General features: G+C 35.5%; 3 protein-coding genes across 6 annotated transcripts in view; 1 reads left to right on the top strand and 2 right to left on the bottom strand.

Moving 5' to 3' along the window:
• Positions 1 to 508: 508 nt before the first annotated feature.
• Positions 509 to 6,406, top strand: LOC149741223 (uncharacterized). The gene is made up of 7 exons (XM_089881325.1): positions 509 to 1,180; positions 2,658 to 2,731; positions 3,596 to 3,753; positions 4,339 to 4,468; positions 4,707 to 4,812; positions 5,315 to 5,477; positions 5,992 to 6,406. The coding sequence occupies exons 1-7, from the start codon at positions 607 to 609 to the stop codon at positions 6,128 to 6,130; spliced, it is 1,344 nt and encodes a 447-aa protein (XP_089737451.1). The 5' UTR covers positions 509 to 606; the 3' UTR covers positions 6,131 to 6,406.
• A 194-nt stretch (positions 6,407 to 6,600) lies between these two features.
• On the bottom strand, positions 6,601 to 11,405 carry LOC149741224 (protein FAM187B-like). Of its 3 annotated transcripts, none has more exons than XM_089882487.1 (8): positions 10,981 to 11,405; positions 10,480 to 10,601; positions 9,969 to 10,087; positions 9,562 to 9,644; positions 9,154 to 9,299; positions 8,683 to 8,914; positions 7,949 to 8,075; positions 6,601 to 6,858 (listed from the first exon to the last, which is right to left on the bottom strand). In XM_089882487.1, exons 1-8 carry the CDS (start codon positions 11,145 to 11,147, stop codon positions 6,760 to 6,762), a joined length of 1,095 nt encoding a protein of 364 aa, XP_089738613.1. In that variant the 5' UTR covers positions 11,148 to 11,405; the 3' UTR covers positions 6,601 to 6,759. The 3 variants fall into 3 exon arrangements, with proteins under 3 accessions (XP_089738613.1, XP_089738775.1, XP_089738695.1); XM_089882649.1 differs by having other exon boundaries at positions 6,601 to 6,927; positions 10,981 to 11,403; XM_089882569.1 differs by having other exon boundaries at positions 6,601 to 8,075; positions 10,981 to 11,404.
• Positions 11,406 to 11,452: 47 nt separating this feature from the next.
• LOC149741225 (uncharacterized) overlaps positions 11,453 to 22,635 on the bottom strand; it is a 34,777-nt gene continuing 23,594 nt past the window's right edge. For both annotated transcript variants that reach the window (XM_089879716.1, XM_089879798.1), the window contains exons 29-61: positions 22,407 to 22,460; positions 21,954 to 22,007; positions 21,729 to 21,773; positions 21,410 to 21,454; positions 20,994 to 21,047; positions 20,694 to 20,747; positions 20,381 to 20,434; positions 20,268 to 20,321; positions 19,824 to 19,928; positions 19,548 to 19,601; positions 19,092 to 19,145; positions 18,846 to 18,899; positions 18,576 to 18,629; positions 18,425 to 18,478; positions 17,932 to 18,039; positions 17,543 to 17,650; positions 17,170 to 17,223; positions 16,589 to 16,642; positions 16,476 to 16,529; positions 15,985 to 16,035; positions 15,863 to 15,916; positions 15,753 to 15,806; positions 15,361 to 15,522; positions 15,258 to 15,308; positions 15,115 to 15,204; positions 14,776 to 14,829; positions 14,685 to 14,714; positions 14,199 to 14,249; positions 13,992 to 14,142; positions 13,616 to 13,722; positions 13,219 to 13,368; positions 12,660 to 12,812; positions 11,453 to 12,434 (exon numbers count right to left, since the gene is read on the bottom strand). In XM_089879716.1, the coding sequence (XP_089735842.1) occupies positions 12,291 to 12,434; positions 12,660 to 12,812; positions 13,219 to 13,368; positions 13,616 to 13,722; positions 13,992 to 14,142; positions 14,199 to 14,249; positions 14,685 to 14,714; positions 14,776 to 14,829; positions 15,115 to 15,204; positions 15,258 to 15,308; positions 15,361 to 15,522; positions 15,753 to 15,806; positions 15,863 to 15,916; positions 15,985 to 16,035; positions 16,476 to 16,529; positions 16,589 to 16,642; positions 17,170 to 17,223; positions 17,543 to 17,650; positions 17,932 to 18,039; positions 18,425 to 18,478; positions 18,576 to 18,629; positions 18,846 to 18,899; positions 19,092 to 19,145; positions 19,548 to 19,601; positions 19,824 to 19,928; positions 20,268 to 20,321; positions 20,381 to 20,434; positions 20,694 to 20,747; positions 20,994 to 21,047; positions 21,410 to 21,454; positions 21,729 to 21,773; positions 21,954 to 22,007; positions 22,407 to 22,460 (2,469 nt within the window). In that variant the 3' untranslated portion in view covers positions 11,453 to 12,290. The remainder of the gene's footprint in view (positions 12,435 to 12,659; positions 12,813 to 13,218; positions 13,369 to 13,615; positions 13,723 to 13,991; positions 14,143 to 14,198; positions 14,250 to 14,684; positions 14,715 to 14,775; positions 14,830 to 15,114; positions 15,205 to 15,257; positions 15,309 to 15,360; positions 15,523 to 15,752; positions 15,807 to 15,862; positions 15,917 to 15,984; positions 16,036 to 16,475; positions 16,530 to 16,588; positions 16,643 to 17,169; positions 17,224 to 17,542; positions 17,651 to 17,931; positions 18,040 to 18,424; positions 18,479 to 18,575; positions 18,630 to 18,845; positions 18,900 to 19,091; positions 19,146 to 19,547; positions 19,602 to 19,823; positions 19,929 to 20,267; positions 20,322 to 20,380; positions 20,435 to 20,693; positions 20,748 to 20,993; positions 21,048 to 21,409; positions 21,455 to 21,728; positions 21,774 to 21,953; positions 22,008 to 22,406; positions 22,461 to 22,635) is intronic.

The following is a 22,635-nucleotide window of genomic DNA, read 5'->3' on the forward strand; positions in this document are numbered from 1 at the left end:
TCTTACGACAACATTAAAGGAGACTCGAACCTCCGCGTTGCAGTGGCTCAGTGAAGGCAATGGTAAAGGGTTGGATCAGCAGCGTAAATTATGAGTTTTAAAGCAACATCGGTACTAAAGTGACCGAACAGAAATAAAGTAGCTGATATAATATTTAAGTTGAAGTTAGTATATACAAGCAATACGAGATGAACATGTAATGGATAAGTAAACCGAAACAACATAGAGCAGGTTGTATTAATATCGTAGTTATAGAACAGGTTACATGTGTTTCGGCGTAACCAATATTTTAAAATAGGAATATGTTTATCTCGTGTGGGGACAAAATATTTCACACAACTAAGCGATTATAATTAAGTTATCACGCTGTAAACGACGTCTAATTACCTATTTCTAAGATATAATTGTTTTTTAAAGATGTAATGCATTATTTAACCGAGTAATTGTACACCGAGTAATTGTTACATGTTACCGTTGGGATGGTTATATAATGTACACGAATACCAATTGTTTGTTGCAGGGTGTAGATACTTTACAAGCAATGGTGGTTTAGTAAGAACGGTGCTTATAGCAGATAAGAAGGAATTGCCAACTTGCATTTGGGTTATGACAGAACATTCAACAGCAAGAAGTTTCACTGTGAGCTGTTTACTCAACTTGGCCGACGAAAAAGCGACTTACGCTCCGGGATTGAATTGTAAATGGCCGGCGATGGAAACTGAAAGTCCCGATCTTACGTGCTCAGAAACTAACGGTGAAAACACTGCTGTATTTCGACCGAGCTGCGATATAGCAAAGGATTCGAGTGCTGAAAATACGGATCATTACACCCCGAGGGTTCATTCTAGTTTTCCTATGCACCAATCCCAAACTGAAACATTGCCCCAATGTGTACGAGCAAAGCAGCACAGCTGGGGAACGGAAACAAAAGCGCATGATCGCGGGAACTGGAACCCTGCTTTCCCGTCATGTGCTTACGCGAGGCCTGAGTACACTGAACATTGTACCCCGTGCACGGACGATCCTACGGAACTATCCATGGCTTGCGAGAATCCTAAACCTGAAGTCAAGCGGTTGGAAAGACTGGACAAGGCTTGCGAGCAGGCGCGGGAAAATTCAATCAACACAACTGAAGAGAGAAGCAGTTGGCATGATCCACATACATCAAGTTTACATACAGGTGAGAGGAGTATTCTCCTGCATTGACTGTATACTTAACGTATAACAGGGCGTATAAACCCCTTGTTGACTGTAAAGTCAATACCAAGAGTTATGGCAGAAAGACTTTGGTTCTATGACATGAGTTGTGGATTGGATTCTGACGAACGATATCAAACTGGTCATATGAGCGACAAGCAGCTTGGGTGTTGGAGTAAACGAGCTAATTCTGGCCTAAACCCGAAGTTCTCGACAATAACCTTATCCATATAGAATTGAGTAAAAACGATCTTTAGTTACAATTAATTCGATGATACAATTGAAATGCAAATTAACTACAAAACTTCTTTAACGAAATCTTTCAGTTTAAACTTTGTCTTTGATAAAATCTACGTCTCGTCCACGGCTGTAAATTAAGAGACTTTCGGGAACACTAATAGAAAATATCCATTATGGTAAAAAATATAGATATAGTTAATATTGAATCTCCGTTTGGACCTCATGTTACATTCTAGACTTATAGGCCAAGGTTGAACGGTCACTGAGGGGTCACTAATGGTTTAATCAAATTAACATTTCATATAAATATAACTTTCAATGTCAGCAAGGGTTAAGTATGCGACAAATTAGGTGTTTAAATTATGCAATAAATAAATGACCAACGGCGAATGCATAACTAAATAACACAAATATGTATTACTGTGGAAGTGCGGGGGGAGAAAGTACCGTTAGGCATAATATATCATTTTTCTAAACGTATTTTAACAAATAACAACGATCTTTTGTGAGCATACGTTTATATAATTCTGTAAATATTCGTTGTTCACTATCACTACTGAATGAGCGAATAAAGGAAAATAAAAACATAAAAACAAGTTTTATCCTAACCTATTACACGAAGTTCCGAAATATATAACAGCTTTCTAAAGTTAAATCGAAATCACAAAGCAAAGTTGACCCATAGATGGATCGATCCATATAGATTGTAGAGGTAATTAACAAAATGGCGGCCCGTATGTGTATTGCAACCTCGCTCAAGTTATGTGACAAGCGCAAGACGGAACTATTGTTAAAACTATTGTCATATAACCCTACGCTTACAAGGATAAAACATACAAAGATATTTTATTAAAAATCTAGAAATTTTGGTCCAGAACAATTTTTATTAATTTAAGAATAACGTTCTGTGAGTGAGCTAATGTACGTTCTGTATACGTAACTATTGGTTTAAGATGTGATTAAGAGTGTAGGAATACAACTATAATATAGACTAAAGAAAACTGTTTGAAGTAAAAATTTAATATATTAAGCTGAAATTGCATAAATTTAGAGGCAACGCAAATACAGAACTTCAGAGTTAAACTAATTCATAACCAATTTTTATTATGGTTTTTCTTTATAACGTTATCGAAATGCAATAAGCAAGCAATAATAAGGGCTATATTGAGCAAATATTTTAATTAAACTTGTATTTTAATATCATCTGATTTAACTTATAGAGTCGGCATCTCATGAGAGCTCGCCACCTTCAAATGGAAGTCCCTCTGCTGTCAAAGACACCACGGAATCTAAGGTTAGACCAGGCAACGTTATATCATGGCCTGTACACTGACGTACGTGTTTTATACTTGATGAAACTTTAATATCAAGCTCACTGTGTGTAAGGATTCTAATACACCATATGGTGGCAGCAACATATATTAATTTTTGGGGGGTTATACCGTTAATTTTATGATTCTTTGTTATGCTAACTGTATGAGCATTTATTTATTATTATAACCTATGTTTATAGTAATATATTAGGACCCGGTAACACGCATAAGTTACAAATATGATTTGTGATTCGAACAATGTTTTATAATTGTAAAGTAAACTGATCGTCTGATTTCGGTTACAATAGTAACGTGGGGAGTAAGATGATACCGCGTTAGCACATTATATATTATATTTCCCAAACGCGTTTTTCAACAATTAACAGCGCTCGTTTACAGTTCTAGGCATATGGTTTTATATTTCTGTGAATATTCTTTGTATACTACCAAATAAAACGATAAAAAAATCAAAATATACAATCTTACCCCCCTTAGTATATGCAGCTATCGTATACAGATATAACCATGATACGAGTCGTATACAAGTCCGACTTTTTAAAAATATAGTATACGTAAATACATTTTCTCTGATAGTGGTACCATGTTCAGGAAATGACACCAGAGTTACATATAACAGCGACTTTCACTAGTTTTTTTTACCAACTTTGAATGAAAACAAATGGTTTTTGCATTTGTAGGCAACGTTTTAATAAAAACAACTAATTTATTATTTGTTTTCGAATATTTGAAACATGTTTCGAAGTAGGCAGCCGCGTAATGGTTGGTTCCTAAAAGCGCCCGCTATTTTTCTGTGAATTCTAGATAACGTGTATATATATATTTAGGCATGTCCCGACTATGACGTATTACCATATCAAAATATGACGAACAACAACAAAGCCGATCATGACGTTTTCAATCCCTTTATGACGTCACACGGCCACCACACCGATGACGCAAGCGGACATGGGGGAGTCTCGGTTCCGAGGAAAAAACAAAGACGGTCAGTCAACAAAATATAACTTGTTGAATAAACACATATATAGTAGGGTGGGGGAAGATGGGACACCTTTGACACATTATAACCAAATATCCTGATCGTATTTTAAACAATTAACAACGGTCTATGGAAGCCGCGAGGATAAAGTTTTATAAAAAATCGTTGAATGTTTGTCACTGCAAAATTGGAGGAGAAAATACATTGAAAAGGTGTCCCATCTTCCCCCACCCCATTATACAGGTTATTCGAACTTTGAAATATTTGCTGTTTGCGAAAACGCTATTTTTTGTTCAACTAAATAAACAGAATAGCTTTGATGAAAAGAGATACAATATTATGTATAATACTTTTGGTATGCTGAACACTTTAAAACAACTTGCTCAAAACTCGAAAATTTGAGTGGAATTACCAACTAAATATATTATACTTCGTAAAAGAAAATATATAATACTATATATTATACTTAGTAAAGAAAAAACGACATAACATTTTAACTTAACATGAAATAATATAATACCAATGAAACTTTTGGAGAAATCATGAAGTACGTTTTTATAAATGGCTGTGAACCATTTATTTTTAAAGCAGGACACGCACGACCTTTAACAGCGGACAGCTGGCAGCTCTGGAGCGAGTTTTTGAACGAACACATTATCCTGACGCGTTTGTGAGAGAGGAACTTGCGCGACGGGTCGGGCTGAGTGAGGCCAGGGTTCAGGTGCGTAAACTTCAAAGCTAACTTATCCGCACGAAGCAGTTACTTTTATTATAAGAAGTGTTGCACATGGTGAATTCCACTCAATAAAAAGTTATTTTGACGAAATCCTAAGAAATTTTAAAGTTTATACGAAAAGTTGTAGAAAGTATGAATTCAAATGATAAAGGGGGTATTATTTGGCGGACTATAAAAGAATTTTTATTGTTTTGTATATTTTTCATCGTGTTTTAAATTTTAGGTTTGGTTCCAAAATCGAAGAGCAAAGTTTCGACGAGCAGAACGCTCACTTCTGACGTCACGCATGGCGATGCGTCATCCATTACATCATCATGTGACGTCACAAGGTAATATCTTTGATATGTCGAGTTTGAAGAGATAAGAAACAACACCGGGAAAGGGTTGTGTTTTATGGCGGTGGTACACGATCTGGTTTAAGGGAAACCATTTTTAAATTCAGTTTAATCTAGAGCCCAAAGCTTCTGTTTGAATAGTAATACTTCAATTTTTAAAAGAGAATCTTAAACTTGACAAAAGTGAATGCTCGAAATAACGTGCTATATTGTCTTAGAATAGATTCATAAAGCACGTTTTTTCTGGCCAGTTTTAATACAAACATAACATCCCATATGTATGATACAATTGCCTTCACTTTCAAACGTGTCGAATTTAAACTAAAACCATGTTTAGGTATGTTAGTTACATTTTGTTCATCCAAACAAATATTAACATTTTATGTGTTATATCCAAACAAGCAATCCAGAAGGGTCTACACACTGAGATAACTTTAGGATGCGACACCCAAGATTGACAGTCTTGATTTAAATTACCATGTTTCTTCTTCGCCAGATAACTCGGCGTGTTTGTCTTCGTCAGTTTGCAGAACTCAACCAATCCTTCCATCCATCAGCGATAACATGCTGACCAGACACAACTCGTTGCTGGCCCAAGGTTCGAATCCCCTGTGCGACCCTCAAATACCAATGGTGCCTCCAAACCACTTTTTCCAATGGTGGGTAATAATGGGTATAATGACTAGTTTGTTGGAACACGGGTTTTCGTTTAACGCGGAAGTCCCCCATCAAGATTGAATCGGGCAGACGTTCTTGGCGGCGAATCTGAGTTATGAATCCCACGCGGGAATCCATGTTTGATATTGAGACGAAATCGAAATTTGAAATTTCGTCCAATTTGTAAGGTGTTTGAATCGCTTATTGTAGCTGACCCTAGAGACTACAATTGACTGAGTCGTCTGAAATGTCCGGCAGATTTAGTTTAACCAGATGAAGCACATAATAAATCTAACCCATGTGTTAAAATTGAATTTAAAATACCTTAAATTAGATATTTGTTAAACCTAAATTACAGACTACAATGCGCAGTCCTAACAACCTTTGTCCGTTGTTAAACACATTTTTAACCATTTTATATTTGTTACTTTACAGTTTACATTAAGTCTTAAACACATGTGTATTGTATTATGACATTAACATGCTACTGTACATAACTTTGTTTCTGTTTACTAGGTCGGCACCACCAATGAAACCATTTCCATGTTCCGGTGGCCAACCTGTTGTGAACGTCGAACACGGAAATTACGTAGGAGATACTTTCTCCCAACTTAAGATGCAAGGTATGACGTTTCAAAGAGGATTCTTACAATGAATAATACAACAGAAGTGTTTGTGACGCGTATAAAGACTCGTATCTGCCTATTGAATCATCTCAGAACGTACATTCATGGGTGTAGTTGATGCCTTATTATTATTTTTTCAGTTAGTTCCGCTTTTAAAAATTGTGTTTGTTTTCTGAAAGTTCACGTAGCCTTGCGATTTCTGTGTACCTTTTGGGTAACTCTGTTTTGTCTATTTTATTTTGCCTATTTACCGTCTGTATTACTCGCTGCTAGTTCATGAATAAAGTCGCCAAGTCAGCTGCATATATCTTTGTTTAAGAATTTCTAAATATTGTGTGCTTTATTGCTTTTATTGTTAGATACGCGACGTAAATTAAGTTAGATACGCGAGGTAAAATATTACACACTCTATAATTACGTTCCTTGAACAAATAGCCTTGTTTAAGTCGCCATATTAATTGTTAAGGTTCAAGTATTACACATATAGAGTACGTTGGGGTAAGATGGGTCATGTTTTTATTTTCGTTTATTGTCTCATAATATTGTAGTAGATTGTTTACAGAATTATATATACGTATCCTCACGATTGTAAAACAGCCTTGTTAAAATACGATTATGGAATATACATATTTACGTGCTAACGATATATCTATATTTCTTACCCAACAATAGTATTACCGCCATATTGGAGTTTATGATCTAATCCAAATAATGGCGTGTAATTTTTCGGGAGAAATCCGTGTGATGTATCGGAGATCTTTAAATGATAATTTATTCATAATTCAAGTAAATCTTGCGAGTTTAATTAAATGAGACGCGAGATCGTCTGAAACAAAACGAAACATATTGAATTTATCAAGCAAAATTTACTCAATAACGCCAAGCCCACTGGGCTGATTGTTCAACGTTGTGACTGCTTTATTAAATCACTGCCGAGCTTGGTAAAGAAGAGTCTTTTTGCGCTCACATATACTGATGCGCTCAGGTTATATTAGGCACTACAGGCAGCGCCAGACGGTGTGAGTGGGTATTGTGTTGTTGCATGCGTTCCGGGACTGCGGACAGATAGTGGGGTCAAAAGTCCGCCTTGATAGCTATTCATTAGAGGCAATGAAGCAATAAATTATGAACACGGCATCAAACCGGGTATGGGGCCTCTCGGGACGCCCAACGCTCCCTTGCCGCCGCTATCTAAGTATAGCGGCCTATCGGATATCTTTCCATTAAGCAATTAAACCCCGCGCGTCGAGCCATGAGATCACAAGCAAGAGCGGCTGAGATCGGCTTTGACCGAGCGGTCGCGAGCCCATTAGGCGGCCTTGGTGCGCGGGAAAGCCGGCGCAGCTCTGAGCACCCCGGTCCCAGCGGTGGTTAGCGCAGTAACCGCGCTAAGCAATAAACAGCGGGCGTGAGGTTGCAGTTTCGCCACTTTCTCGGGTCGTGGCCGGGTGACGACCCCAGGCGCACCCGCAGAGAACTTAGGCAGCAGAGCTGAGTTTAATTACGCGACGTTAAGCGCCCGACGCCCGAAAGTTCTGCCAAGAGCCGATCGCGGTTAACTTCAACGACAGTCATCTGTTCAGTGAATATCAAGATGCTTAATATACGCAGGCACTGCGGTTAAATACGTGCGTATACGGCTGAGTTATGAATATCAAAGGATGCGTATATTGACAACACAAATAACACAACTATAGCTACAACAACTAGTAACCTTAACATAAAGACACTGTACAATAAAACGTCACTGCTGATAATGAAACATAACTTCACAAACTTAAACTAGTTTCGTCTGCAAATGACCTGAGTAAACTGTAAAATGTCAATAAAATCATAAAGACAGTTACCTGGATAGCACTCGTTATCGCCATCCAGCGGATGTGGTCAATGAAACTAGCGACGTCGATAGTGGGCAGTGGAGAGACGACAAGTTGAAAAATAATCCTTCGCTTTCTGTCCGTTGTGCAAGCAAATCTAACAAGAAACACAAAGGAGTAAATAAATTAAATTCGAAAACATAACTCAATAGAATAGTAGCCAAGTTTCTGAAAAGCAACGAAAAATTACTCGTAATTATGTATCCCATAACTTATCATAAAGCGTTTCTAAAATTCAGACAATAGTTATAACATTTGATCTGTAAACCGATAAACCTATTCGATTGTCGTTCCTTCATGTTTCTGTACTTACATATTGCTCGCATCTTAGCTACTGTAACTGAAGAGACAAATAAAGTTATGTATTTCTATAAATGTTTAAATACAAAAATATACGTGGTTAGGTCAAAATGGATCTAAGTATTAGGTCCGCATCGGAATAAAACAAAATGTTTTTATGTAAAAATATTTCGTCAGACCCTAATCGTTTAATAGCCAGTGCGCCATCGCCATTTTGTTTGTATAATTAAAAAATGTTTTATCACAACTTCACAAGTCTATAAATGAGGTTTACCAGTTGTTGAAAACTCAATTATGAAATATGGGATAATATGTACTAAAGGTATTCACTTTGCCCCACAGTAGTATAACACTGTTTACAATTTAAACCAGACTAACCAAACGCAACGTTTAATTTAAACTACCTTACTGTTCCACCGCTTGGCATGTGGATGTTATTGAAAAAAAATCTGTTGTCTTTGGACACGTATCTCGACTTTGATGCTACGTAACCGAAGCTGACGTCATTACGTTTCACTGTGACGTCATTGTGTTCCCAACGAACCGCGTCACGGACACTTGCGTTTTGTCGGCAAGTGAACTTCACGCTCGCTCCATTTTTCACTAGAATTCGTTGCTCACGAACGAACATGGGAGCTGAAAAGATCAATATTATAAACATAGCATATATATTCACATCATACTTTTAAAGTTCATTTTAGTAACATTAAATTATAACACATGCGGTGTAAAAATACACCAACTGTGTGTATAAAAAGACACCCATGTTGTAACTCGACGGCGACCTGTAACTTGAAGGTTGAGGTATATATATGTACAAGGCATGTCCGCATGTGAAAGGAATTTAGTACATCATTTTCATGACATAAACTCACGTTGTTTATCAGAACATTGGTCGTAACAGACATCAACAACAATCTCTTCAGGTCTGCTCTTCGCTAGTGTCCGCATCATAATCGGAACTTCGCGAGAATTACAATGAGCAGAACCTTCATCCCATGTGACGTAACAAAATCCAAATCTGATAACACATTTTTTTTTCTGTGTAGTTTAACAACAGTTCTAAACTCAAGCCTTTGGTTAAGGAGTGTTCAGCCATTTGGTTTAAAATATTTGATAGTCATACCTAGTAACAAGCAAATTAGGTTGGGGTGGTCATTTTTATTACATTTTATAAATTATATAAACGGGTGATGCCCAAAGCCAGCGGGCATGCTATGGGAGGATAGGACATTATGTCAAAAGGATTATTTGGGACATGGTTGTTTTGTACAATTACAAACCTTCTTCGTTCGCCACTCCCAGCGCAACCATCACAATTTGTCCAAGGACTCCATCTTAAGCCAATAGTCTTGTCTCGTATTGTCTAAAAATGGAAGAAAACATTTCAATGTCATACTCACAAAACAAAATTTAGTCAACTCGCAAACAGTACTAAGGCAAAAAAGTTAGCGCGCCTGCCTCTAGACGTTACGGGTTTGATGCTGTAGGTTGCGACTTGACACGTATGACGTATGTTAGTCTTTTGGAAAAGATACTTAACGGTACCAACCCAGTGGTCTTTTTTGGGTTGTCTAAATTATGACTCGCATATAGTTTTACTTCTGCAGTGCACCGTTTTATATAACCCCACTGTGTAGCTTATGTGTGAAACAAAAGTACGTGAAATGAACAACTATACAACACTTACAGTGTTTTTCCATGGAGCTTGTCCCCTTGCTGTTAAAATATACTGCATGGTGTCCACTGATCGTACACTAACACGCCATGATGCAAGCACTCTGCCGTTTAAAACGCAATCATACCGACCTGGAACAAAACGTACGTTAGTATAGCGCTATAAACACAAACTTAGCACTCACAGTTAACACCTCTTATTAAGTAATGAAAAAAGCTTTAAATAAAGTCTAGCAATAAACCCGTTTTAAATATAAAAACCCAGTTGTTACTAAACCATGAATTGTCCAAATTGACAATCATATAAACACCATGATGCATAAAATAACATACATGGTAACTCGTAAGGGGCACGAGGAGTATATAGATTAGAACCCCGTGTTATAAACTCTGTTCTGATCGCGCTAGGATGAACCACGTAGAGATAAACATGTGTCAAATTGAATATATAGACTATAATAACCAATATCAGGGTAATTGTGTAGCCTGTGGGTATTTTATGCATGTCAAATTTTATGGTTTACCTGCATCGAGTAGTGCCAGCGGAGATACATATAAACTAGAGATGGTATCATCGCCTGTAACTTCTACTGTACTGAACGTGTAGTTGTTTATGAAGTATTCACGTATAATTTTCCCTTTGTAACTGTAATGATTGCATTCATATGAACGTAACAATCAACTGCAATAGGTTCATTATGTTGTCATATATATAATCTTCGGGTAGCTGAATTTTTAACAGAACTGTGCCGGTAGTTCCGCGCATACTAAATGAAGGATACAGATTTAAAGAACAATGCTAGAGCATTGGTAAGTGTGTGTTGTATATATGTATTTTACTACTATATATTATACGTTTTGTAAGGTGATAAGTACATAAAGCGTATTTAGCGTAAATAGTTGTATATATCACATACATCTCGCAACGTGCAAAGTTTAACAGTTATATTATACGCCGCCTATGCTACGTGTTAAATCACTTTAATACAGTAATAATAACTGTCAAATGATTCTGTTCAAATTACCTTCTAAAGTTCCATTGCGCAATTGAGTTGTTTACCTTTGGAATCAGGTATTGTAACTTCAGTTCTTCATCCGTAAAGTAATCTAGCATAGTTACATTCATACCAACTGCCAGTCGGGTGCAGCCTATAGCTGCCATTATTAGCATTAGCTTACAAGCCAATAACATTGCGATAAATTTTCACTCCAGCTCCTAAACTTACCACGCTTGCTCATTATTACTTGCGCAATCCGTTTTTTTACTATGACGTCACAGATGGCAATTGTTTACGAACAGTCTTCATTGACTGAACAATAACCGCGGCTGGTCTCTAGTCAGCCGCCATTTTGAATATTTGTTGGCATGATATTTTGCCGTGTTTTTTAATGAGTTATTTAGTTACTAATCAAACTAAATTTATTGTAAAGTCAATTTAAACCTAAAACTACAGTTTGTCTATAACCTTCCAGTTTTAAATGTTATATGAACAAACGTAGCATAATTCTGTGTATTTTACAACAATAGTTAATGTGCATTAAAAGTTATTTGCAGTAAAGTATATAATTATGCTGTATGAAGGTAGGCGGACCAAAACATGAGGCAATAATTGTGAAATAAAATAATCAGGAACGTTAGAACACTTAATGGGTCTGTATGACCCAAATGGTTGTGCATTTTGATATAGCATGCAGTGGTACAATGTATAATGATGCATATGCATGCATAGGAATCTTGTGGTACAACTACGGCAGTATCTATTCAGTTTGTGAACTGATTTATGCTGTGGAGTGTCTGTTAAGTGCAAATTTCAAGGTAGCTTGTACACATACATGTTTCGGCGCTGTAAAAGAAACAAGACTGCAATGTGGTGTACAAGTTGTTAATAGATTCTGATGCGGGGTGTTTCGCTGATACCGCAGTACGAGTAAATCCAATTGAAGTTATGACATATTGCGCTCTTGTTCACACAGTGTGTTGCTTAATATTTTACTAATTATAAGATGACCTATAACATAATTTGAAATCAATCTAAGTGAACTATAGAATCTACACAGTGAGTTAAGGGAGAGACTCAAATAGTTTCTGCCAAGTTGTTGGCTTTTAAAACACGAAGAGAAAGCCAGTAAGAGCACATAGCAGGCATGCAGTTAATGCGCAAGTATTTGCAGGGGCTGCAGTTTGAATTGGTTACATTTTGTGAATCCATTTTGAGGCTAAAGCAAAGTTCCATTGTCTGTTTGCCTTTCTTTTACATCACCAGCAGATCACGCTCTTCTAATCCATGACGTACATAGCTTCTCTTTATTCATATTCTCAATCTGCTTCTACACATCATAGATAACAGACAGGCCCAATATTCAACCCAAACTTGCTGAACTTTTTCACGTTTGCAACCGAGAAGTCACGAACAGGTAGCATTGATAGATCGTTTGTCCGGATCGTAAATTCTGTCTCTGCCTCTTCCATGGTTTTAAACTAATCAAATATAAAACATTAGGAATAAAAACTTGGGTGTGTAAATGCATTAGTAAACATGTATATATTTTATGTGTTAGATAAAATTGTACCGAGATAATTCGTCAGCACTGCTTTTGGATTCGTATGCTTCTGGTAATGCTTAACTGTGCTATGTACTATACAGATCTATCATGGTCAAATGGTCAGACAATCAAACATTAGTGTGTTTTTTTAGTGTCTTACTTGGCATCCATCATTGCTTATATAATATGAAGCTTCCCCATCCAACAGCTTATGCACGCTTCCATCATCTCCTCTGTACTTTAATGAGCTTGTGTAGCTGTTGTATTGTGTGTCATAAGCAGCCACAACACCCATGCACTTGAACTTGAATTTCTGTATATTTAAAATGCATCTTTATTAAATTTTAAATGTGACTGGGATTTGGGAGCAATGCCCCAATGGTCAGGCACTTGGAACCACGTGATACTGTATTCAGTGCTCAATATGGATAGTTGGAAGTGTTCTTAACCAACTGGTCACTAATGATTTATAGCACCATGGGTGTTGTGGTAATGAGCTAACTTGGGCTTAAATTTCATGTCCCATGACACGCCACGGCCACCCACACTAATAGAGGTTACCCATGTAAAATAGAATAAAAGTATACCTAATCACATCCAGATTTAGTCATGTTGTAATAATATTTCACATGCATTTTATTAATTTACAACAGTTTCTGGATCTAGTTTAAAACATTTAGGGCAGTGGCACTTTATATGGAAATATATATTATTTATACCTGAACAGCAAATTTGCTGAAATACCGAAGTATTTTTAATTGCACTTTGCCTGCTGAGTAGTTGATCATATGCCCTCCTTTATATCTTCTCCACCACAAATATTTTCTTCGGTAATATTTGATTCTAGTTGTCCAGCGTTGGAATGGAAGCTAGAAGTCAATCAGTTCAATTAAGTTTTAATACTGCCATATAAGGTATGATTGGTATTCTACTTTTATTAGCTCACTATCATATAGGTAGACTTGTTAAATGAATTTACTATAAATATTCCCAAGTGGCGGGGCAATGATAGTCGTTATAACACAGGTGTTCTGTTTCAATGAACCTAATGCCCGATTACAAGTTACTATGTATGTAACTACATATATGACTTCAATATGTAACATATTCTTTCACCTGATCTCTTGTTGGAGTCACACAAGTAGAACCACCAGCAGTAAAGTTACAAAACACTTTAATTGCATCTGCAGGGCAGCCTTCATTTGGATCAATGTAGTAGTAGCCTAGGGAAAAGGTAATTCAATGCATTATACAAAAAAGTCTCTATGCCATCAAAAAACCTAATAGTTTTACGATTCTTTGCTTTACAAACTTTAAGTATACAGGTTCTTTTATGCATTAAGATTTTACATTTGCAATAGTTGCACGGATTTCACATAAGTTCGAATTTACTAATCTTCCTATCCCAAAAGTGAAATACTGAAGAAATATTTTGAAACATATCATTAAAAATTAAACCTAAAATTCTTCCTTGATTGGGGTCACTACTTACCATCTGGAAGTTTTGGATGTGATATCAAGAGATCTCTGCAGGTCCTTGCTGGGTAATATGGAGATCCAAGTGGAGAGGCAAGTAACAACAGGACAGTGGTGTAAATGTCAAACATATTGCTGGAAAGATGTTCAAATGCACCGTTTCCTTGCTGTATATTAAACATTGTTAGCAGAGTATTTAAGAAGGTAGCTACACCTGACTTACAAGATCATAGTGCAGAAGAGTTTCTTGAGATAGTTTATCTGTTGTATTTTTCTGTAAACAATATATGTGGTAAGTCTTATCATAACATGATAGCCCATATGTAACATAGACTTTGATTTCATACGTGTTAATTTAAAAAAAAACATTTTGGGAGTTGTAAAAAATTGTTTGATGAGCCTATAATATATAAATTTAAGCAATATATCTGTACAATATTCTACAAACACACAAATGAACTAATGTCTTAAATTCTTTATTATCTGATATAAGCTTGACCTAAAGTACTTCAGTAGAAACAGAATTGGCTTAAAAATAGAAATGTCATCTTTAGAAACCGGCTTAAATACATTATATATATTATTGTTATACCACTTCACTATTTAAAATGGTATACCACTTCCAAATTTAGAACAATAAAAGCCTCATGTTTTTCTCTGTAGAACGCTCCATCAAGTTTAATAAAAAAATAAAAGTCTTTTAACTTACCACCCCTTCAAAAGATGGACCAACAACACCCTAGAAATGCAAGTTCAATATTAGCATATAAACTTTAAGCATAAATAAATTTGTGTCTTACCATTGGCCCTGGTACGCCTCTTTTGCTAGAAAAACCTTTTGGGCCGATTGCTCCCTGTAATTTATAACTATGAATAAATACTGTGGGCCTATTATAATTTGTATTTGTACACTTAATTTCAAAGCTACAATCCAAATGGGTTTTTTAAATGAAATTTTAAAACAAGTTACAGAAAAAAATGTTTGTGTATAAATATCCAGAAATCTACTGGTGGCATACTGGCATGAGGTGTATGAAACAGAAGATTTGTATTTTAACTTCTGAAATTGCTTTTATTTGAGCATAAATAAGTTACATTCATTCAATTATTACACTTTTAAATTTTCAATATGGAAATACCTGTGTTCCTTTTATTCCTTTCAATCCAACTGGCCCCATTACTCCAATGCTTCCATTCTTTCCTTGTACACCCACAGCTCCTATATAACCCTGTAACAATTATTACATTAACACTTAGCTTTTGATTCAAACAGTACACCAACCTTTTCACCCTTTGGCCCTTTTATGCCAATCGGTCCACGTTTTCCTTTGCCCTGTATAACCAATGGAGTTTAACACAACATTAACTTTTTAATGAAATCTTACCTTTAGTCCAAGTTCTCCTTTTGGTCCAATACCACCCTTCTGTCCATGCAACCCAGGTAAACCCTTAGGACCTCTTATACCCTTTTCACCTTGAAGACCAGGTATTCCTGGAGGTCCAGGTTCTCCTATTGCACCATCTATACCAGCATGACCAGACACACCCTACGTAGGAACAAAACTTAATACAAGTTACTTTGTGTGTAACTTTGTGAGTAAAATAAGTGTGCATGAGGTGTATGGAACAGAACACCCATTTTTGAACAACTTTTAATATCCACCAAGTGATAATAAAGAAGTAACATTTACTCATACTTAATTTAATCAGAACTTAAAACTTAATTCTGCTTCATATTTTTTTTATCCTATTTTTGATCAAGTTGATCCTATCTTACCTTTATACCCCGATCTCCTTGCAATCCAGTTGTTCCATTAACTCCTGGCTTGCCCTGCATAACCAAACACCATTAACTACACTATGCCATAAATACCACAAACTACTTACCATTGGTCCAATCATTCCAGGTTGTCCCTTGTCTCCCATCTCTCCCTTTTCACCCTAAAAAGTATCTTTTATATTGATCTGTTCAATCCACATAAATATATGACATATAGGAAATCGGTTACCATCATGCCTTTAATGCTTTGTCCAGGCTTTCCATCTTTACCAGCTTTGCCCTGGTAAAATATATTTTAAAAACAAATAATGTATTAATACCTTGGTAACTAACTTTCTTTTATTTGTCTCTTCGATTATGGTAGCGAAGATTTAGAAATATTTTAAACGAAAAGAGAGGATATAGCAAATAATGTAAATATTTTTATCCACAAATTCTAGGGCAACGACAGTCGTTTTAACAAAGGTGTTCTGTTTCATACACCTGGTGCCTACAAACAGTTTACCACATATGTAATGTTTTGGATGATTATGTTTAATTTTGTAAGTAAATTTGTGAATGAAGCAAGAGCCAATATTTATTCACACATGTATTACACAAATGTAATATTCAAGCAGTGCCATATGAATATTATTAGAGCTGCAACAAGCTTTGATGGGGTAAAACCATGTACAAAATGTTTCATAACATTAAGAAACTCAAATATAACCATGTACTTACTTGTGGCCCTGTTAAACCCATAGCTCCCTTTGAACCTTTGCTACCAGCTTCTCCCTGTGTTGCAACATACATGTTATGTTCCCCATATATTCAGCACATAAACCATTATTTACCATTATGCCTTTAGAACCTTGAACACCAGATAAGCCTGGTTGGCCTGTTTCCCCCTAGTTTAGTAAAAAAACATAGTAAAAAGTTAAAAAAAACAGGTAGAAATATTAAACAATAGATCTTTATATAAAAAAACATAATAAGTATTGATTAAAATAAAATTTTAAATAAGTTGTAATATATATGGGTTGTAATATGTATAGGATCTGAATATTTAGGGATAAACATGATGCCAGTAACCATTCAAATATAAGGAACGTATGAAACGCTGAAGTTAAGTCAACCAACGGCTCATTTCCGTTCCTTGTCTCCGAATTGATTAGAAAACTTTAATGCTATAGTACTCGCACATTAAAAATAATTATATTGTGTCATAAACTGTATATAAAATTATATTTTTTATCCAAGCCATTTTGTATCCAAGGAGTTATGATTGTATTTCATTAGTAACTATGCTTTCCCTTAGTTTATATGCTTAAGGTATTAAATAAGGTATCATACTTGCAGAAGCTGATTTACAAAGCACATATAATATGCCTAAGAGCAACAATATAAGTATAAGGTTTATCAGTCAACCTCTTACCTTGACTCCTGGTAATCCTCCTTCCCCTTGCTCACCTTTTGCACCCGTTGAACCCTGTATAGGCAGGTACAGTTACTCCAATATTCTCCAAGTTATGAATGTTAAATAAACACAAATTTCTAATGCAAATTACAGATGTAAACTAAGTTGTTTGGATCTGAACATAACAGGACATATACATGAAACAATTGTCTTCATTTTTAAACACTTAGGTTTAAAAAATTTAATCCATCTTTAGTGATGTTGGAAGTTAAAATGATCGCTGTAAAGGTAAATAGTAACTAAAAGCTCATACAACAGGATTTCTGAACTACAGTAAACAACTTGCAAGATTTTAGCTTTCTAATTGCAATATTTTAGTAGAAGAATTTACCTGGGCACCAGATTGGCCACTGGTTCCCTTTTGTCCAGATTTCCCAAGCACACCTTTACTTCCTGTTAGACCAACTTCACCTTGCTCTCCCTTCTTACCTTTTGTACCCTTGACATAAATGAATGAATGTTAATTATATGTCTGTGTGGCAAGGCAACAACAGTTGTATTAAACAGACTGGTTGATTGGGTATTACTGCATTAGACACCATTGCTGCTGCATAATGACCACAAAGCTGTATAATGACCTACATGGTCACTTGTAAGGGGCGCAAGATGTGGAAAACAGAACACTCATATTATACGACTGTCACTGCCCCGCCTCTTGAGGATAAAACAAATTTCAGTAATTCATTTACAATACAGAAAATTGCATTTAAACAGACTTACTTCTTGTCCTGAAACTCCCTTTGAACCAACTAAACCTTTAAACCCCAGGTAACCTTTCTTTCCAGTGCTTCCTTTTTCACCTTGCTTGCCAGGAATTCCCGGCCTACCCTGTAATGTATGTGAAGAAATATTTAAATAAACATATGCATTATTTTTAAACTTGCAGCTAATGCAAGATATTCCAATATCTCTATTAATCAAAGCCTATCATTTACTATGTAATAGGGTGGTTGTTTATTTCAAGGCAGCAAGACAGCAACTTTCAATGTTGATTTAACAGTTAACATTTTTAATTTACACATGTTGATAATCCCTCCATTTAATGTCGTTTTATTATTCTTCGTTTAAATTTTTTTAACTTACAACATTAAGAATAAAAATTAAAAACATTGTAAGTTATAAAAGTTTCTAATTCTTATATCCAATGCCTGATTTATTATTATTCACTTAACTGTCTGCTTTGTCACTTAATTACCTACCAAGTGTTACTTACCCTTGCACCAGGCGGTCCTGGCATTCCAATTGGCCCTTCTGTGCCACCTACATTCTGAAGGAAAATGTTTTTAACAAGAGAAATCAAAATGCAACAAATTTAAAACTAAATGTAACCAACAACATTGAATCATTTTTTGTCACAGTCTTACTTTTGGTCCCCTTTTCCCCTTCTTTCCTTTTATTCCAGGCACACCAGGTCTACCCTGCAATCAAACATTAGATTTACTTTGTGTACTGAATGAATAATCCATCACCAACAAAGTAACATACATGGTAACTCGTAAGCTGGCACGAGGTGTTAAACCCGTGCGACTGTCGTTTTCCAGCCACACGAGGGTAAAATAAGTTACATTCATTCATCCAGTGTATGAAAGGGCACTACACAATGACGCATCTTATAATATAGCAGAGGCACTCACCTGACTACCTCTTTCTCCAGGAAAGCCCAAGTCACCTTTTTCACCTCTTGATCCCTAATGATAGATATTAATACATACAAAACATTTGAAAATAACCAAATTTGGGGGTTCTGCTATAACTTTATTGTTTTTTTTATATAGTTTGTGCAGGTTTAAAGTGAATATGGTTGTCTTTACTTACAGTTGTACTGTACACTTAAATATATTTTGAGACATAGGCCTATTGTATAGTTGTAACAGTGTTACCTTAAACCCAGGTGGCCCAGGATCACCTTGAGCCCCCTGTCTCCCTGCAGCACCCTGCAAAAGATAGCGGAAAATTTACCAACAAGATAAAATAAGTATTTTTATGTGGGTTTAGCGGGCAATCATTGCCATTATATCATGGGTGTTTTGCTTCATGCTGCTCATGTCCTTTTGTGAGTTACCATGTATGTAAATTGATGAATTATTTTTTGAATGTTCTTTATTATTTGGCCACAACTTAAACAAATTACAACTCTGATGAAGGCAGAGCATTGAAATATCGGTCCTTGAAAAATGAGTCTCCAGAAAAGCTCAATCAGACTTGTACAGTACGTTCTAAATTGTTTTTTTTTATGTGGCCATAATTTGAACAAATTACAACCATGTTAAAGGCGAAATAGTCCTTGAAAAATAAAAAAAGCTCAATCAGACTTGTACATTATACAAACTTATCACCTTTTTTCCTTGCTTTCCTTTTCTTCCTATGGCACCACTTTCACCCAATCCACCCTTAAATAAATATCATGTAAACATAACAATATAAAATTTTAACTTATAAATATTTCGCCAGGGGTTAACAGGAAAATAATATGTTTTCCAAGATTTTATCCAGTTGCATAAAATATTAGAGTAAACTTCATTATTCCATGTTTCATTAGAGTCAAGATTTTTTTTATGGTCATGCAGTCTAAACAATGATTTTATAAAAGATATGTTTAAAATACTACATACTGTGAATCCTTTTATTCCCCTTTCTCCTGGTATACCAGCATGTGTGTCACCCTGGTTACCTTTGCGACCTTTTATACCATCCTGGCCTTTTGTTCCTTTTAAACCCTGAAAAATGTATGTTATATTGGTAACGGTTCAACTGGTTTTCCAGGGTACTGTATTTACCTTAAGAAGTCATTCCTTTATTGTAATATTTAAATTGTTAGGATTTTTAAAGAAAACATAACATTTATGTCATTTGTAAAATTGCTTTACACTGTTAGCATATATTACATCTAATTAATTACAATAAATCTATTTGATCAACTTATACTAGTTTAGCTGCGTTGGAGCAAATACACATATGCCCACAATGGTAGCAGCATTGGGCATTAAACCCGGTATACTTTTAATATAATGCAAACGCTAAACCACTGACTCAAATATAAAGTATAGAATGAGTACCTGTATGCCGGGAGATCCACGTAAGCCAGGCCGTGCATGTTTTCCTTTATAACCCTGGATAAAAACAACAACATTATAAAAATTAACTTCTAACTAAGTAATTGCATCTTTACTTTTTCCCCTTTGCTCCCTTTTATTCCTGGTTCACCTTGGATACCATCAGGTCCCTGTTAAAGCATAACATAAGTTATAATTTATGTTTTTAAAGGCAGCGAAGATCAAATTAATTAAATCAATGAAAATGAAGTAAGGTAGCAACAAACAATGGTAAAAATAAAAAATCTTGGGGGTAAAAGCTATCATGAAATTAAAAACCACTGGATTGGACATCATTGCTTTCAAATAGAAAAACCAAAAGAATGTAAAAAAGTAACATATTGTAATGCCATGATAATGTCTTGGTTTCTAAGTCAGATAACAACTTACTGGAATACCAAAGCCACCCGGTGAACCTGGGATTCCAAATGGCCCGTCATCGCCCTGGGATAAAATCATTTTAGTTTTTGATTTGTCAATGAAAATTTTATATCAAACTATGTTGAAAATTTATTTAAAAAAACAGCAATTGGTGTATAATGTAGCAAGACTTTAGGGCCATAAGATCACTTCTTTAAAAAATATATTTCAAGCAGAATATTAAGTATAGATGTCTGTTATACATTGCTTTACGTGTAAACATACTAAATTCGAAATATTTATATATCAACATAGTGTGTTAATACTTACTGGCAACCCTGGGCCTCCTGTAGAGCCTGAAAAACCTTTTGGTCCTTGCTCTCCCTGCATTAAACATGCGTCAAAAAAACTTGAGCATTAACTTTTAGAATAAAAAAAAAGTATTTTTTATTTTTTCACTTTTTACTAGATCTCACTTAACCGGATTAGCTTTAAAAGTATAAGAGCTAATTGCATGTTAGTCAAACGTATGAATTAACCTTGTAACTACTAGATTTTTTAAACTCGACCCTTAACCAGATCTCATTTAACTATATTTAAATATATACTTCTAAGAAAATTTTGCATAGACTTTGCCTTAACTGGAGTTTGCATACAGCGCCTAAAACGAATCGGTACAAGTTAGTTTATCAACACCCTAGGATTTAAAATAAAAAGAACAAATAATTCAAAATCAAGTTTAGTACCTCTGGCCCTGGGTAGCCTGGGTATCCAATAGATCCTGGTACGCCCTGTGTAAAAGTGATTGTTAGAATATCAAAAATATCTTTGTGAATAACATAAGTTGTTATCTGTCAAAAGCAACAAAGGGAATCAACAGCAAAACTGCAGTCTTTAAAACAAGTTATAGATAAAAAAATATGGAAAGAGTATCGGTTAAGAAGCGTTTTTTCTGAAACCATTAGTGTATTTTTATTGCAATACCTAATCAACCGAACCTTTTTTGTCTTATTTCCTAATTGCTCCTAACTGACCAATAGTTATAAGTTAATATAGGTTTCTTACTGGGGGTCCTTGGTGTCCTTCTGGGCCAATTGCACCTGGAGGTCCCTAAAACAATTTTTTCTTATCACCCACAAAGTAACATACTTGGTAACTCATAAGCTGACACGAGGTGTATAAAACAGAACATCCGTGTTTGACTATAGTCGTTTTTTAACCACGCAAGGATAAAGTAAGTTCTATCATTACTATGATATAAACAAAGACTGAAATACAATGATAAGTTACCTTTATTCCTGTAAGACCTGTTTGTCCATTCAAACCACGGACACCTTTTCTGCCCTGCTCAACACAAATATATACATTAGTTGATATAATTACCTATATATTAGAAGTAAAGCAAACATAACGCATACAAGGCTTAACAGTAAGACTGTTGTTGCTCTGTTACAGATAAAGTACTCATGCAAGATACACTTACTAACAATATATGTTCTGTTGGTTTAATGCAACTGGCAACTACACCATTTTCGTGAAAAAGATTGCAGAAATTTCGTTTAAGTGTCTTCTTTTTCAAAAACACATATGCCCACAATACCCAAGGACACATACACCCATTTGCAAAAAAAATACTCATAGGTCAAGTTGACCAAAAACACATATACAGTTGCAGCTTTGAACCTAGGACCCTATCCACTTAACCCTACATGCACCCTCACCAGAAGTATTATATATGATTACCTTTGCTCCAGTTAATCCTTTATTTCCTCTTGGACCCCTTGCTCCACTTGGTCCCTAATAAAAACATCAATTAAACAACAATGTTTTCATCATGGTCCAAATTACTTTATTTGTTTTTGGTATATAGATCAGAATTACACAGGTTACTTACAAAGTTATATCTAATCAATGCTGCTTTCACTATTGTTTTGCTGTGAGAGTTAACTGGCCTATCAAAAATATTAACCTG

Source organism: Ciona robusta, chromosome 1 (assembly GCF_009617815.1).
Source record: "Ciona robusta chromosome 1, ASM961781v2".
Taxonomy (NCBI): domain Eukaryota; kingdom Metazoa; phylum Chordata; class Ascidiacea; order Phlebobranchia; family Cionidae; genus Ciona; species Ciona robusta.